The following is a 17016-nucleotide window of genomic DNA, read 5'->3' on the forward strand; positions in this document are numbered from 1 at the left end:
TTCAGTAAGGCGCATCATGAAAAAAGCAAACCAAATTCAGGCCTTGATATGGTGAAATATGAAGTATACACCAATGCAGCCAAGCTGATCTGTAGCATATACAAATGAAACAGGGAAATATAGATAGGAGTGGTCAAAATAAATAAATGCAAAGAGAAATACGACTATAGAAATATAAAATATTTTTATAAAATAAAATACGACTATCTTATATATATGGTTTGGGCACAAAATTCAGAGTAAATCTCTAATTTAATTACTAATCATTTTATTCTGTCTGTTTGTTTGTGTGTGTAAAAGAGAGAGTGAGTCTGTGTGTATGAGAGAGAGAGTCAGTGTTTTGACTCCTGGCAACTGTGTGGACAAATTCATGAAGACATGTTCTTGGCATGTTTGGTTTTTTTCCCCAAAAGTGGGGAAAATTGCCATTGTCTCCTTCTTCTAGAGCTGGAAGAAATTCTTCCATGTACATTGTACTGAATACATGTTTAGCATTATTAAATCAAGGCCCACTGATATCAGGAGAAGCTTGCAGGCTATACCCAGTGGGGGTACCCAATGCTGTTGTTGCATTCAAAAATGGCTAGGGAGTTTAGCAGAGGTTTTCATGAATGAAAGGGGAGGGTGATTATTGCAAATTCCCCTTGCTCTTGCAAGCTTTCCTGAAAGCAAGATATTTTTGCAACTATTCAAGGGGAGGAGGAGGAATACACAATTGCTTATGGCAGGGGTCCCCAACCACCAACCCCTGGGCCACAGCCCACTATCAGGCCTTGAGCCATTTAGAATTGGGCCATGGAAGTGGCAGGCAAGTGCACGTGCATATGCATGCATCCCCACTTGTATGAGCAGCAGGCAAGTGCATGACTGTGTACTCCATTTGTGTGAGCAGCGGGCTCACATGCCTATCATTCTCTCAAATGGAGCTGCACCTCTTCCCCTTCCCCTGCCCCTCTCCCCCACCAGGCCGCAAAGCCGGAAAGGTTGGGGAACTCTGGTTTATGGAACAAACTGAGGGTTTGCAAATAGTGTTCTTTCCTCCTTTTGTTCAAAGAAATCAGTGTTGGATCAAACTGCTTTCTGAGAATCTTAGCCCTGGCCTGGCCTGTAGCATTTTAATCTACAAATGACCCATTATATATTTGATATACTAAGGCAGTGTTACACCCATATACCCCTTCATGGATTACTGCCTTGTCGTGGCGAAGGGGCTTGCGTAATTCAATGAAGCTATGAGCTATGCCGTGCAGGGCCACCCAAGACGGACAGGTCATAGCCGAGAGTTCTGACAAAACGTGATCCACTGGAGAAGGAAATGGCAAACCACTCCAGTATCTTTGCCATGAAAACCCTATGGACAGTACCAAAAGGCAAAACGATATGACGCTGGAAGATGAGCCCCTCAGGTCGGAAGGCGTCCAATATGCTACTGGGGAAGAGCAGAGGGCTAGTACTAGTAGCGCCAGAAAGAATGAAGCGACTGGGCCAAAGCCGAAAGGACGCTCAGCTGTGGATGTGTCTGGTGGTGAAAGGAAAGTCCGATGCTGTAAAGATTTTTTCTCCATAGGAACCTGGAATGTAAGATCCATGAATCAAGGCAAGCTGGACGTGGTCAAACAAGAGATGACAAGACTGAACATCGACATCTTAGGTATCAGCGAACTAAAATGGACAGGAATGGGTGAATTTAATTCAGATGACCATCAGGTATACTACTGCGGGCAAGAATCCCTCAGAAGAAATGGAGTAGCCTTCATAGTCAATAAAAGAGTAGGAAAAGCAATACTGGGATACAATCCTCAAAATGACAGAATGATCTCAGTTCGAATCCAAGGCAAACCATTCAATATCACAGTAGTCCAAGTCTATGCCCCAACCACCGGTGCTGAAGAGGATGAAATTGACTGGTTCTATGAAGCCCTACAGCACCTTATAGAACTAACACCCAAAAATGATGTCCTTATCATCATGGGGGATTGGAATGCTAAAGTAGGAAGCCAAAAGATAACTGGAATAACAGGCAAGTTTGGCCTTGGAGTACAAAATGAAGCAGGGCACAGGCTGATAGAATTTTGTCAAGAGAATACGATGGTCTTAGCAAACACTCTTTTCCAACAACCCAAGAGACGGCTCTACACATGGACATCACCAGACGGTCAACACAGAAATCAGATTGACTATATGCTCTGCAGCCAAAGATGGAGAAGCTCTATACAGTCAGTAAAAACAAGACCAGGAGCTGACTGTGGCTCAGACCATGAGCTTCTCCTTGCAAAGTTTAGGCTTAAACTGAAGAAAGTAGGGAAAAGCACTAGGCCACTCAGATATGAATTAAATCATATCCCTGTTGAATATACAGTAGAGGTGACAAATAGATTTAAGGAATTAGATCTGATAGACAGAGTGCCTGAAGAACTATGGACAGAGGTTCGCGACATTGTACAACAGGTAGCAACCAAAACCATCCCAAAGAAAAAGAAATGCAAGAAAGCAAAATGGCTGTCTGAGGAAGCTTTGCAAATAGCTGAGGAAAGGAGGGAAGCGAAAGGCAAGGGAGAAAAACATAGATATGCCCAATTGAATGCAGAATTCCAGAGAATAGCTAGAAGAGATAAGAATGCCTTCTTAAATGAACAGTGCAAAGAAATAGAAGAAAACAATAGAATAGGGAGGACCAGAGATCTTTTCAAGAAAATTGGAGAGATGAAGGGAACGTTTAATGCAAAAATGGGCATGATAAAGGACCAAAATGGCAGGGACCTAACAGAGGCAGAAGAGATTAAGAAGAGGTGGCAAAATTACACAGAAGAACTATACAAGAATGAGCTTAACGTCCCAGATAATCACAATGAGGTGGTCACTGACCTCGAGCCAGACATCCTAGAATGTGAAGTGAAGTGGGCCTTAGAAAAACTGAGCAACAACAAAGCTAGTGGAGGTGACAGTATTCCAGCTGAGCTATTCAAAATCTTAAAAGACAATGCAGTAAAAGTGCTACACTCAATTTGCCAGGAAATTTGGAAAACTCAACAGTGGCCACAGGATTGGAAAAGATCAGTTTACATTCCAATTCCAAAGAAAGGCAGTGCCAAAGAATGTTCAAACTATCGCACCATTGCACTCATTTCTCATGCTAGTAAAGTCATGCTTAAAATCCTACAAGCTAGACTTCAGCAGTATGTGGATCGAGAACTACCAGAAGTACAGGCAGGATTTCGAAGAGGCAGAGGAACTAGAGATCAAATTGCCAACATACGCTGGATCATGGAGAAAGCTAGGGAGTTCCAGAAAAACATCTACTTATGCTTCATTGACTATGCTAAAGCCTTTGATTGTGTGGATCATAACAAACTGTGGCAAGTTCTTAAAGAGATGGGAGTACCAGACCATCTTATTTGTCTCTTGAGAAACCTATATGCGGGTCAAGAAGCAACAGTGAGAACTGGACATGGAACCACTGATTGGTTCAAAATTGGGAAAGGAGTCCGCCAAGGCTGTATACTGTCGCCCTGCCTATTTAACTTATATGCAGAGCACATCATGAGAAAGGCAGGGCTAGATGAATCAAAAGTTGGAATTAAGATTGCCGGAAGAAATATCAACAACCTAAGATACGCAGATGATACCACTCTAATGGCAGAAAGTGAAGAAGAACTAAAGAGCCTCTTGATGCGGGTGAAGAAGGAGAGTGCAAAACTTGGGTTGAAACTTAACATTAAGAAAACCAAGATCATGGCATCTGGCCCTCTCAATTCCTGGCAAATAGATGGGGAAGAAATGGAGGTAGTGACAGATTTTATTTTCCTGGGCTCCAAGATCACTGCAGATGGGGACTGTAGCCAAGAAATTAAAAGACGCTTGCTCCTGGGGAGAAAAGCCATGGCAAATCTAGACAGCACACTAAAAAGCAGAGACATCACCCTGTCAACAAAAGTGCGTATAGTCAAGGCTATGGTTTTCCCAGTTGCAATGTATGGCAGTGAAAGCTGGACCATAAGAAAGGCTGAGCGCCAAAGAATTGAGGCCTTTGAACTATGGTGCTGGAGAAGACTCCTGCGAGTCCCTTGGACTGCAAGGCGATCAAACCGGTCAGTCCTAGAGGAGATCAATCCCGACTGCTCTTTAGAAGGCCAGATCCTGAAGCTAAAACTCAAATACTTTGGCCACCTAATGAGAAGGAAGGACTCACTGGAGAAGAGCCTAATGCTGGGAAAGATCGAGGGCAATAGAAGAAGGGGACGACAGAGAATGAGGTGGCTGGATGGAGTCACTGAAGCAGTAGGCGTGAGCTTAAATGGACTCCAGAAGATGGTAGAGGACAGGAAGGCCTGGAGGAATGTTGTCCATAGGGTCGCGATGGGTCGGACACGACTTCGCAGCTAACAACAACAACAACAACACCCATATAATTTTTTTAAAAAAAGAATTGGACTATCTCAAATTTTAATTTGCCTAAAATGTATCTGTTAATTGATCTTGGAGAATTGTTTATATATTTGATTATATTTAAATCCGTGCTAGTAAGACAAATGTTCATGCTAGAAGGATTTAAAAATTACTATCAGTAAAGTCTTCCTAAGAAAGTTTTATTGTACAGATACACTGGAATAATGAACCAGAAATTGAAGCATTCTTACCATTGCATCCGCTTTATGCTTTTTTCTTTTAGCTTCCTGCATAAAATAATCTAAATTGTGCAGTCTAGAATGAAAGGAAAGAATAAGAATTAAGTCTGATATATATTCCTTGTATATTAAAACATTTTACTTAATGGTATCTCCAAAACAAATATGTGCTCAATGGATTCCAAATAACAGTAGAAAAATTAGGCAAACATAATGTATCAAACTATGTAGAAACACCATAGACAACATATAATTAAGATGCAAAATATTTCTTTTTGGCAAAAGTTTTTTGAATTTAAATGAGAAATGTATTCTAAAGTTTTTAAAAGCCTAATTGATAGCATTGTTACATTGCAATTTAAGATTTGCAGTTAAATCTCTAAAAATGCTTTCCTCATTACAAAATGAGCTGTGGTGGCACAGTGGTAAGAATGCAGTACTGCAGGGTAATTCTGCTGCCTGCCAGTTGCCAGATTCTCACCATCTCAAGGTTGAAAGGTTGACTCAGCCTTCCATCCTTCCAGTAAAATGAGGACCCAGATAGTTGGAGCAACATGCTGACTCTGTAAACTGCTTAGAGAGGGCTGTAAAGCACTGTGAAGTGGTAAATAAGTCTAAGTGCTATTGCTATACTCTCTCTACACAGGCTTGAAGACCACTAAAAACAGTACAGAATGCAGCAAACTTATAGTTTAGTTTAGTTTTAGTTTTATTGTATTTGTATACCGCCCTTCTCCCGAAGGACTCAGGGTTAAGGTTAAGGTTGCATCTTGGTATTGCTATTGTAACTTTACCAAATGAATTGTACCAGGCCCTCAGTAAGCATTCTACATTCAACGTATTGATTGTCAACTACACAATATATGTCTTCATAGTATAGGGCTGGGTTATCTGAGGGCTCCTTTGTCTACAATTATGCCTCAAGTTCCTTCTATTAAACATGTTATCTAATGCAGCAGCCCCCAACCTTCTGGGCTGGTTCCATGGAGAAAGGTTTTTCGCAGACCAGAGGGGGCATGGATGGAGGGGGGCATCTCGTGGATGGGGCTTTGCTTGTTTGAGCGGCCTAGTTGCTGGTATGCTGCTGCCCAGTGCTGGTCCACAATGAGAGCTTGGGAACCCCTGATCTAATAGGACCCAGAAAGGATGCTTCTTTGTCACTGTACCTGCCTTGTGGAATAGTATATCTACCAAGATCCAGATGGCTCCAATTCTGCTAGCTGTTAGTAAGATTCAGGAAACCTCTTTTTTCTCTCTCAAGTACTGGGCCAGGACATTAGGACACTGAGCAAAACAATTTCATTATGTTTTGATAAAGAATGTTGGTAAACATTACAACCCATAGTTATTCAGAATAGAGGTAGTTAACAACTTTTACAAATGAAATATAAAATAAATGATCAATAAGGCATAAATATAATCAACATATAATTATGTTCAGCCAGTCTGCTACATGGAACCAGTCGTTGGAAAAATGGGTATCTGTTTACAACAAGTGGCACCACATTCCTATCTAGTGGGCATTGATGGAACTATCATCACAATCGTGTGGTTCTGCGTGTGGCTGAGCAGCCTGACTCTCTATCCAGTGGACAGGCCTGACACACCTGGTATTACTGGGCCACACTTATCCACTGGCAATAGGAAATGCACAGTACTGATACCACAGACCAATGCTAATAACAGTCCTGAGCGAGCCGGTATACCTGACAGCAATCAAAGGCAGAACATCCCAGTAAGTGGTGAGAAGAGCCCAGCAACCTCAGCAAGGTCAGAGAAACTCTTAGTGGCAGATGTTTACAATCACCTAACAGACTCAACCTATAGGAAGTGTTGTTACTGGTTCTCATCCAAAATTTCATAATGTTGTTTGATTAACATGAAAAGGGGAAGATGTTATGGGTGTTATGTTTACCTTGTATGCAGCTCTATCATTCATCTCTATTATATTTGTTTCTTGTGTCATATTACTACTCTATGATTCATCGCTGTTGTTCCTGTGATACATTTACTGTTCCTGTAGTTGTATTCCCTCTCTCTAAGAAAGAGGGCTTTTGCACAGTGAGGCTTGTATTGTATTTACTGACTCCACATGAAACATTTACCTGGTTTCTAAAATTATAGTTACAAAAGAATTACTAAGGGAAGAGGGGAAAAATTTCTCTATAGACCATTTTTATAGACTTCCAACAATGTGGGAGCAAAAAGGAGAATAAAATAAAATACCTTATAGAAAAACCAAACCTAATCTCAGTAATTTAATTGTAGCAAAGATTTCTTTTTTTATTTTGTTTTATTTTTATTATTTATTTATTATTTATTTATTTTTATTGAAAAGTTTTACAATACATTTTATTTATAACAAAACAAAACAAAACCCCTCCCAACCCCCTCCCCTCTTCCCAACCCTCCCCAACACCTCCCCCCCTCCCCAGCCCCTCCCCTCTTCCCAATCCTCCCCAACACCTCCCCCCCTCCCCCTCCCCCCTCCCCGACTTCCCAGAGCTAAATACAAGGTATAAAAATGAAAACAATCATAATCTACCATATGCAAACAACAATAAACTATTAAATCTATCGCACTTTAACTCTTATAAAATGACTACAAGCAATATAACAAAAATGATATTGGTCTATAATTTTTTGCTTAAGTGAGATCCTGGTCTTCCTTCGATATCAAAGAGATAAAAGCAGTTCTCCAAGACGGAGGCACCCCTCCTCCCACTCCTCCTCAGATTTCTTATAGAGACAAAGATGCACCTTGTAAATTGTTTGATCTGTTTACTCAATTGCAAATAAGTGCCATTTAATTTTTTTTCTCCAATACTGTTTTTAAAATAGTTCTTTGCAATGGTTGTAATGATTCTAGAACTGATGATGTCATTAAAACAATGTTAAATCTGTAAATAAATGTACACACACATAGACAGACACAAACACAGAGAGACAGGTACACAGAGACACACAGCATTTCTGATAAGCATGGAAGACAATTCTATTGGTACATTTGAAGTTCACATCCCTTTTTATGTGCACTGCCTTGAGCATTTTATTTTAGGCTGGAAGCAGAGAAAGGAAAGAAAAAGAAAGAAAAGAAAAAGAAAAAGAAAAGGAAGGAAGGAAGGAAGGAAGGAAAGATTTCTGCAGAAGAAACAATTGACTTACCCATCATTAACTATGAGTTTTGATTTCCTACAGGTTTTGGGCACAGTCAGTATAGACGACCATGGTTCTTTTTGGCACTGTGTCTTGTTGCAGTACAGAGTATTTTCTGAATTGATATACATGGCTTTCTGAACAAACAGTAAAATTAATAATCAGGAACTAATCATGAATCCAGCCACCAAAAATAACTGTAAACAAGTTTAGAAGTATTATTACATTTAGGGACTATTGCCCGTGCAGTATTTTTTATGGATGCAAACAATTACAGTTCAGAACAACAGCAACAAAAACCCACAGCATTTCAGTATGGATATTTTTATTTATTCATAAATCTTCCAACTGTATTTTGAGAAAATAAATAACCAAATCTATTTGTAGATCTCTCTCCTATATATACGGTATCTGTTTCTTACTTTCAGTGGAATCCTATGCTACATACATCTATCAAAAGAGGTGTACCTGAATTAGATCAGACATGTCAAACTTGTGACGTCACGTGACGTTGCGCAACATATTGGAGCTTTTTCTCCATTGCTGGCAATGGGGTGGGCGCGGTTTCCTGATTACGCATCCGGCCCGCGGGTTGGCAGTTTGACACCCCTGTTCTAGATAATATATGCATAAGATGACAACCTGAGCATAATTGTATGAATTTTGGGATACAATTCTATGCAAGGTTAGAAAGAAGTTTAAGTTTTATTGAACTCAAGAAAAGAATAGGATTAATCATAGTGAAATAAGTATGGCTTTATAAAATGAGACTTCAATGTAAGCATATCCCCATTTGTATATTCTCTACATGGGTTGGACTACCATTCTTCTGTTTTCTAAACTTCACTGTAGATGAAGGGAGCTGAGTTCCACCAGTTAGAGGGTACCAGTTTAGGAAGAGTTCATGGACATATATCTATAAACAATCCTTGTAACCAAGTGACAAGGTCAGTCCTACCACTATTCAAAATAGGGCAAGTTCAATATACTTGTCCATATTTAATCAGCCCTCCAAGTTCTAAATTAGGAAAAAAATTATTAGCTAAACACCTCTGAAGATACTTTACAAATAAAGGATTTTTTTTTATGTAGAAGTATAAATCTAATATTAGAAGAGAACAGTGGCGTAGCGTGGGGGGTGCAGGGGGGCCTGGCCGCACCGGGCGCAACATCTGGGGGGCGCATTAGATGCATTTTACTTTAATTACATCAGTATTTTCATAACAAACAATACACGTGCTTAGGGGGGTAAGGGTTTCTTTAACTAATCTAGTGGAAGAGACTCGAGTGCTAAAATCCATGGGTTAGGGGGGCGCAAATTACTTGCCTTGCCCCGGGTGCTGACAACCCACGCTACGCCACTGGAAGAGAACGTTTACCGAAAGAGACAGAGAGAAAGTGATATCAAGGAAATACATATTACATTGCCTCAGACAAATTTTCACAAAATCGATTTTCAATGAACTCTTCTCCAGTTCACAATATAGATACGTACAATAATGTTAGCATACATAGTTGGGATGTCAGTAGAATCAAAGGTTTTCTCACCTGATACTCAAATTCTAAAGGGGATAGGACGCTAAGAAACATCAGGGGGAATGACCTGTGGACTTCAAATCCCAGAATTCCTGAGCTAGCCATAGTTCCCCATCCCTGATCTAAATGGATAGGGCTATAAATGACCAAAACAGATTTTTAAATACTGTACGTTACTTTAAATACATTGTGATCAGAACTTACACTGAAATCTCCAGGATGTAGATATGATCTAATTTCATTCTTGTGTTTTCTACTTGAGGTTGTAGAAGACGAAGGGTTGCTACCATTTGTCTTGCTAGAAGTTAAATCATCATTACAGAATTTATACTTTGATGCATCAGAGAAGGGAGAACTAGGTGATTGAAGCACTTTCTCATTTTTATTTATTGATGTTGCCAAACTGCAAATGGAAATTACAGTAATGGACAGTCAAAACCCTCAAAATGAGGAACACATATTTTTATCTTATGATCATTATCAGCTTTAGTGTAACTTCAAGATGAACTTGGTTAATTATTATTTTTTCTGGAAACAGGTCTTAGCATGAGTACCAAAAGTTGTTGGATAAATTCAACCACATTTCTTCCCTTTCCTTTTAGGACAAGCTTCAAATATATGGTTAATATATAATAAAAATACTTATATAGAAATGAAGACTTGCTTTAAATGTTGGTTGGAAAATAAGATATGGCTTTTAAAAATAAATTTAAATTGTGGAGCACTGCTTTACCGATACAAGTGACTTTTTATAAAATCACATGGACTAAACACAGAATATGTGTTTACAGAATTTCTCTGCAGTTGGTAAACTCAGCACTATAACAATAACTTGAAGAGTTGTGATGGCACAGTGGTTGGAATGCAGTATTGCAAGCTAATTCTGTTGACTGTCAGCAGTTCAATTTTCACTGGCTCAAGGTGGGACTCAGTATTTTATCCTTCTGAGGTCGGTAAAATGAGGACCTAGATTGTTGGGGACAATATGCTGACTCTGTAAACAGCTTAGAGAGGGCTGTAAAGCACTATGAAGCAGTATATAAGTCTAAGTGCTATTGCTATTAATACAGAACCCAAGGAGACAGAAATATATAATAACCTAGTTAACAAAGACAACAAAGAAAATAAACCAAATCTTCTAATACCAAATCTGAACTGCAAAAATCTGGATGCCCACGGGATAGAACCAAAGAGAATTTTTTATATCTCTCTGGTATATGTGGACTTTTCTAGTCCAGATCTGATAGTCCTAGTTCTAAGTATTAGGAGCATCTTAGGGCAATCCAAAGCCCCTGAGCCCAAATAATCTTCTCAATACACTCCTGTTACAAATTATCTGCTTGTATCTGGCTCTTGCACAGATATCTTAAAACAATGTCATTAGCTTTAAAGAACAAAATTCAATGTATAAAGTGGTATACAGGTACAGTGGAAAGAAGGGTGGCATTGCAAAGACACAAAAGTATAGAGAAGTCTAGGAAATAAGATTGATGTAAACTAAATTTAGTTATTGTAATGTATTAGGATTTTACTTGAACTGTGTTCACGTGTCTTTTGAATGCTGCTTAAGGTTGTTCAATTGAAGTGTCTGTGTAACGGTCGCTGACTAGCCAGACATGCAGTCTCCAAGAAGATCATTGGATGATTTGGGGCGGGAATGGGTTCCTTTAAACCTATTGGCTGCTGCCTAGTGGCCAACCGTATAAGTAGCTGCGCAGAAGCCTCTGATTCAGTTCTGTTCCTGTTTGCCTCAATAAAGAAATGTTCCTGTTTGAAACCTCTCGTCTTGCTTCCTGCCTCCAAAGAACTCACTACACAACAGTTATATTCCCTTTTCTTTAATTTGTGTCATTTATTTCTTTGGCTACTTTTTAAATTTCTTTTTTGTGCTTTGCTTAATGTTATTTAGATTGAAAGGGAAGAGCAAGATGGGTATGTATAAAGTAATGACAAATGATTTATGTAAAAAGCAAATAATAGTCCAAGATAATGGCTAAATAGTTCACTTATACTTATTTTTAATGTTGGTTATGGCTTTTCTTTATGATTTTTTATAATTGTTTTAGACAATTTTGAAGACAGCAAACTTCAGACTACATCACCTTCATTGTCATTGTCATCCATCAAGCATACTTTATCTTTCCCAAGAAAATATTTCTGTCACTATCAAATTTTATTTCTAAGCCACTCAAATTATATTTTTAACTGTGATCTCTTGCTAGCCCATTCAATTGAGTTAGCTACTGCAATTAGGACTGAGGCTATGCAGAAACAGCTGAGCTAGCTATTCCCTGATGGCTATGATTTCACATATAATACTAAACACAATTACTTTATCTCATGGCCATGTTATTTTGTGACCTCTCTTAATTTAAGCTGCAATACATAGAGCTTCCTAGATGCTGTCATGCAGTGTCATTACCAATAGGAATGGGCTTTGTTGGTCTCTGCTTTGGACTGTACTCCATGGGAACAGATACATAAGGAAAGACTGAAATCAAACACTCTGCAATGGACTCTGGTAAACCCAGGGCTTTTTTTCTCATAGAACGCTCAGAACGGATTTCCGGCACCTTTTTTGGATAGAACCTTGTAGGATAGGCAAGGCGGGTTGTATGACATGTGTGAGTTCCGGCACCTTTTTCTTTTACAAAAAAAGCACTGGGTAAATCAACACCATCATTAAAATCGTAGCCTAAATTAACAGTAAGATAGGAAACTGTATTAAATCAAATCAGTTCATCACTCCATTCTGGACACTCTGGCAGACACTAGCTCCTCAAGATCTTACATATCATCTATTAATTAATAGTTTTAATTCATGAAGACAAGACATTCTTCATGCAGGTCATGAGTTTAATTTATTCTGATTCTTCTAAGGCAGGGGTGTCAAACTGCCAGCCCGCGGACTGGATGTGTCATGTGGAAGCTGTGCCCACCCCATTGTCGGCAATGGCAAAACCGTCATGTGACATCGCGAGTTTGACATGTCTGTTCTAAGGTTTTAGGATGAACAGTTGCATAGAACTCCAATCTAACTAAAATTAGGAACCAATCTAATACTTAGTAAACTGAAAGAGTCCACTATTTTACCCAGTCAGATAGGATGGGTGTACGTCAGGTCATTCCTTTAAATGTTGTCATTTAATAGCACCCAGAAATATTCTCTATAGCAGTTTCTCCCACATGGAGTGATGTTCCCCTTATGACCTGGCAGGCCTCTATGTTCCTAGCCTTTGAGAAGGCCTTAAAGAGCTAGGTCAAGTATTGAGTAGGGTGAGGTTGGGGTGCAGTGGAATGAAAGTGGATGTATGGTGGAGTGTTTATATTTGGGGACTTTTTGTTACAGTTTTATGGGTTTTATGTTTTTATTGATATTTTCTAAGCTGCCCAAGATTATGGCATATAAGATGGGTGGCCCATATAAGTCTTTTAAATAAACTAATACACTGATGTGATGGACTGTTAGCAGGACCATAGCTACTGAGGAAATCAAAAAGAAACTATCAACCTGCTTCATGAAGTGTCATTTTGAAATATAGGAAGTCCTTACAAATATTTCAAAAGGCTGGTTTCTTTTTGCCACCTTTGTTGGTGAAAATTAATTTTATTAAAAGGAAAGAGCCACCATTCTAGTTCAAAAATACCAATACATTATAGTTTCATTTTAAAAAATCAAAGAGGATGAGAAATGAGATTATCTTGGAAATATAAGTCATTTCATAAGATAAGGAAATTTTTTTATTATTTTATTTATTAAATTTATATTGTTATTTTCCCATTCAAGTTCTGACTATATTCTGTTCCATCCTAAAATTCATGTCAAAGTGGCAATTTTAATTAACCAATTTAGCACAATTATTACTAAATTACATCAATATCATTATGCATATTCTGGTTATTCACAGTTTGAAAATGTTGACCAGATTGTGTTATTTCTAGCACAATGTTTCATGTAATCAATGATTCTAGGCATGTTTTGGGGTATTTTATACATATACAAACTGGCAGATGAGTTTCTGTGAATACATAAAATGTTTTCTCAGGCCCTGATACCCATTATGTTACTGTTGACACTGTTTAGTTGGAACAAAACCATGGGTAACAGGAGTGATGAAAAATAAGTACAATGATCAAACTGAGTTATTATAACTAGGTTAGCAGCAGTTGACCACAAACCTATTCTGACAAACAACTTTTTATTTTTGATATTAAATAAGAATTTTACATCAAATATTAGATAGCTAGATAATACATACCTTTTCTTAATGATTTTGAAATGGTTTGGTGAAGAAATATCTTGGCCTGAAGGAAGTAAATTGGAGAAACATTCTTGCTCAGTATGAATCTTCTTAGTCTCTCTGTTTTCATCCTGATTTTCATACTAACAGAAAGAAAAACACCTCATATGCATGGTATTTTGGCATAAAATTATAGAAACTTTGTAGAATTTGTATTTTATAAGTTTGGTAGTTAACACTGAAATTAACTATTATTTTATGTTAATTGTGCTAACTTATGTCAACTAATTAACTAATTTTCTGTTGTATACCAAATCCTTTAGCTCAATAGTTGAAGCTAACAGGGGCATTTGTAGAGGAAGATTAAAAACAGTCGAGGTGGCAGTTCTACTTCTTATTTACATGCATTGCACATAAAAAAGCATTAAGATTTCAATTGCATAGTTGTGACTGTTCTCTTGACTTTCTGATAACCCCTTTGCAAAGCAGTACACGATTATGGATCTTTCAAGATAGAGGTCCCAATCCAGATAATCAAGAAAGCTACAAAGAAAATGAACTTGTAGTTTCCCTCTTGGTTTAACAAGCCACTTGTGGTCTATTCCAAAGCAGTGATGCCTTAGTGAAAGTGAATTGTAGAAGGTTGGGGTTTTCCCCCCACTCCGTTAAGATTCTATGTAAGGTCCACTCAAACTTTGTGGTCTTAGTGAACTATCACGTACACAAGCTTATAAACATATTATTGCAATTCTATCCCTGGTCCATACTTCCAGCAAGGAGAGACTTGCCTACATATCCCAGTGTATCACCTCACCTTTTCCACCTGGGAACAAAGAAATAACTGGTGTCATTACTTATATTAATATGCCCTACCATTAGCTGCTGTTGTCTGCAGCTGGGTGCAGAAAGCACAGGAACAACAGCTGCTATCAAATGACACAGCCAGACAGCCATGCACTGGTCCTTAAGCCAGCAGAAAAGGATGCCAACATAAACACTATTGCCAAGCCCTCTTCTGCTTTAGTATCAAGGCTGACAAATGATGCTGTCCTTACAGTTTTAACATAGGACAAGTTAAGGATAGCGATGGATGGATTTCTTTAGCTTCATTTCTCCCACTAACAAGTATCACCTGCAGGCAGGAAAAATTATCATCCATTGCTCTCCTGAACATCGGGTGCAGCAGGGGCTTGGAGAAGAAGTGACTTGTGACAGATGGCTAGATTTAAGGGCTCAGCCATCTGTCAAAGCCTGCTACTTTTCATGGAGCACACGACAGTACTTTACTGTTTGTCTGACTATATCTACAGTCATCAACATTTTTATTTTCAAGCTATTAATCATGCAGATGAAATTCTTATTTGCCTGAATGAAATTTAATCAGCAGAGCAAAGCTGGAATCCTCACTTCACTAAGATATTTTCTCTTAAAATACTGGGTCAATTTAACAAACTTTAGATGAGTCACTGTTTCTCACCAGCATTACCTCCTACTATGTCCTCTAATTTACAACACTCTATGACAGTGGTGGTGAACCTATGGTATGCATGCCTGAGGCGGCACTCAGACCCCTCTCTGTGGGCAAGCACGGCGCCGTCACCAGCAGCTCACACAGGTCCATTAGGCTGCTACCGCTGCTGAGAGCAGCAGCCCTGTCCAGCATAAAGGAGGTGAAGTGGCCGGCTAGCAAGCTTGAGTAGAGGTGGTAGAGGATGCCCACATCCAGCAAGCCAAAAGCCACCCCGAGCAGAGAAAGACAGATTGCCATTGGTGCCATGGCCAATGGCAATCTGCCTAGGGGAATGCACTCCACCCATGCATCTGGCAGCAGGGGCTGTGTAGCCTCCTATGAATACCAGGCCGGCCCTCCAGCAGCAGCACTGTGGCGGCACTGGCAGCACACGGAGTCAGACGAGCATGTGATATGGACCGCCAGACATGCCTACTCCATCCCATCTTCTGAGCCCCCTTGAAGATCTTGCCCTTGGCCTGCATGTGGAGCGCATCCCCCTTGTGCACCTCAGTACCTACCGCAGCCACCAGCCACCCAGCAGAGATGGGGGGAGGCATGCAATCCTAGATGGGACTGGGGGGCCATGGTACCGATGGGAATCTGGCTTTCCCCACTCGGGGTGCCTTTGGCGTGCTGGGCATGAGTGTGCTCTACCACCTCTACTCGAGCTTGTTAGCTGGCTGCTTTGCCTCCTTTGTGCTGGGCAGGGCTGCCACTCCGGGCCATGGTGGCAGCCTAACAAACCTGTGCATGCTGCTGGCGGTGGTGGCCCGAGGCGCGGTCAAGGTGCATTGAGTGCAGGAGGGGAACAGGCTCCACATATAGGCCAAGGACATCTGCGAGGGAGCCAAGGAGATCACCAGCAGTGACCTGCTCTCCAACTGCAAGCAAAAACAGATGGGACGGAGTAGGTGCGTCTGGTGGTCTGCATCAGCCGGTCTACACAGAATGCCCCCTTGTGTGTGACTATCGTTTGTGGTTTAGCAGCCTCCGGGTCAACCGGTAGTTGCTGATAAGCTTGGGCAAGATCCAGCTTGGCAAACACCGACCCGCCTTGCAGGGACGCGAGGATGCTGCTAACGGCGGGGTAGGAATGTGTGCTCAGAGCTCGGTTGATTGTCCCTTTATAGTCGGTGCAGATACGGACCTCGCCATTTGCCTTGAGGGGCATCACGATGGGGGTCTCCCATTCCGTGCCTTCGACTGGAGTTAACACCCCCTGGTCTACCAGCTTGTCCAGCTCCCACTCTATTTTGTGCTTTAAAGCAAACGGGACTCTTCTAGCCTTCATTCTGATGGGCTGGACCTGGGGGTTTAATTTAAATGAAATTGGGGGGCCTGTGTACCTCCCTAACTGCTCATCAAACACATCTGCAAAATCTTTGCAGACAGATTCAAGTGAATGGTGGCTCTGCGTCTGGTGAATCCCGGTGAATCCAATGCCCAGCGCTTTGAACCACCCTAACCCCACGAGGCTGGTTCGTTGCCCTTCCACAACCAATACACTTAATTTGCCTGAGAACCCCCTGTACTGTACCATCAGTGATGCCTCCCCCCGAATGTTTATTGGCATATTTTGAAAGTCAGAGAGGGTCAGTCTGGATGACCTCAAGGGAACCCGCTGGCCGCTCCGCTCGCAAATCTCTTTAAACGTTCTGGCGGAGATGATCGACACGGCTGACCCCCGAGTCCAGTTCCATCATGCATCGGATCCCTTGCAGTTTCACCCTTAATTTTATTTTTGGAGTGAGTGTCTGAGGGCCCCCTGTTGAACAAACAGCTGCCCGTCCCTCCGTGTGGCTGACCGTCTGTTGCTGCAACCTCTCCCCGGTACCTGTGGCAGACTGGAACTCTGCTTCCACTTCGTGCAGGTTGTCCCGTTGTTTGCTCCTGCAGACCGACACGATGTGTCCGGTCTTTCCACACACCCGACACTTCGCCGTTT

General features: G+C 40.6%; 1 protein-coding gene across 1 annotated transcript in view; it reads right to left on the reverse strand.

Moving 5' to 3' along the window:
• Positions 1 to 17016, reverse strand: part of AFF3 (ALF transcription elongation factor 3) — a gene marked incomplete at both ends in the record, with an annotated part of 292751 nt that overhangs the window by 15968 nt on the left and 259767 nt on the right. The window contains 4 exons of the mRNA XM_083361292.1: positions 4638 to 4701; positions 7791 to 7918; positions 9522 to 9615; positions 13577 to 13701. Of these exons, the coding sequence (XP_083217418.1) occupies positions 4638 to 4701; positions 7791 to 7918; positions 9522 to 9615; positions 13577 to 13701 (411 nt within the window). The remainder of the gene's footprint in view (positions 1 to 4637; positions 4702 to 7790; positions 7919 to 9521; positions 9616 to 13576; positions 13702 to 17016) is intronic.

The sequence above is a fragment of the Vipera ursinii genome, assembly GCF_947247035.1.
Source record: "Vipera ursinii genome assembly, chromosome: 4".
Classification (NCBI taxonomy): Eukaryota; Metazoa; Chordata; class Lepidosauria; order Squamata; family Viperidae; genus Vipera; species Vipera ursinii.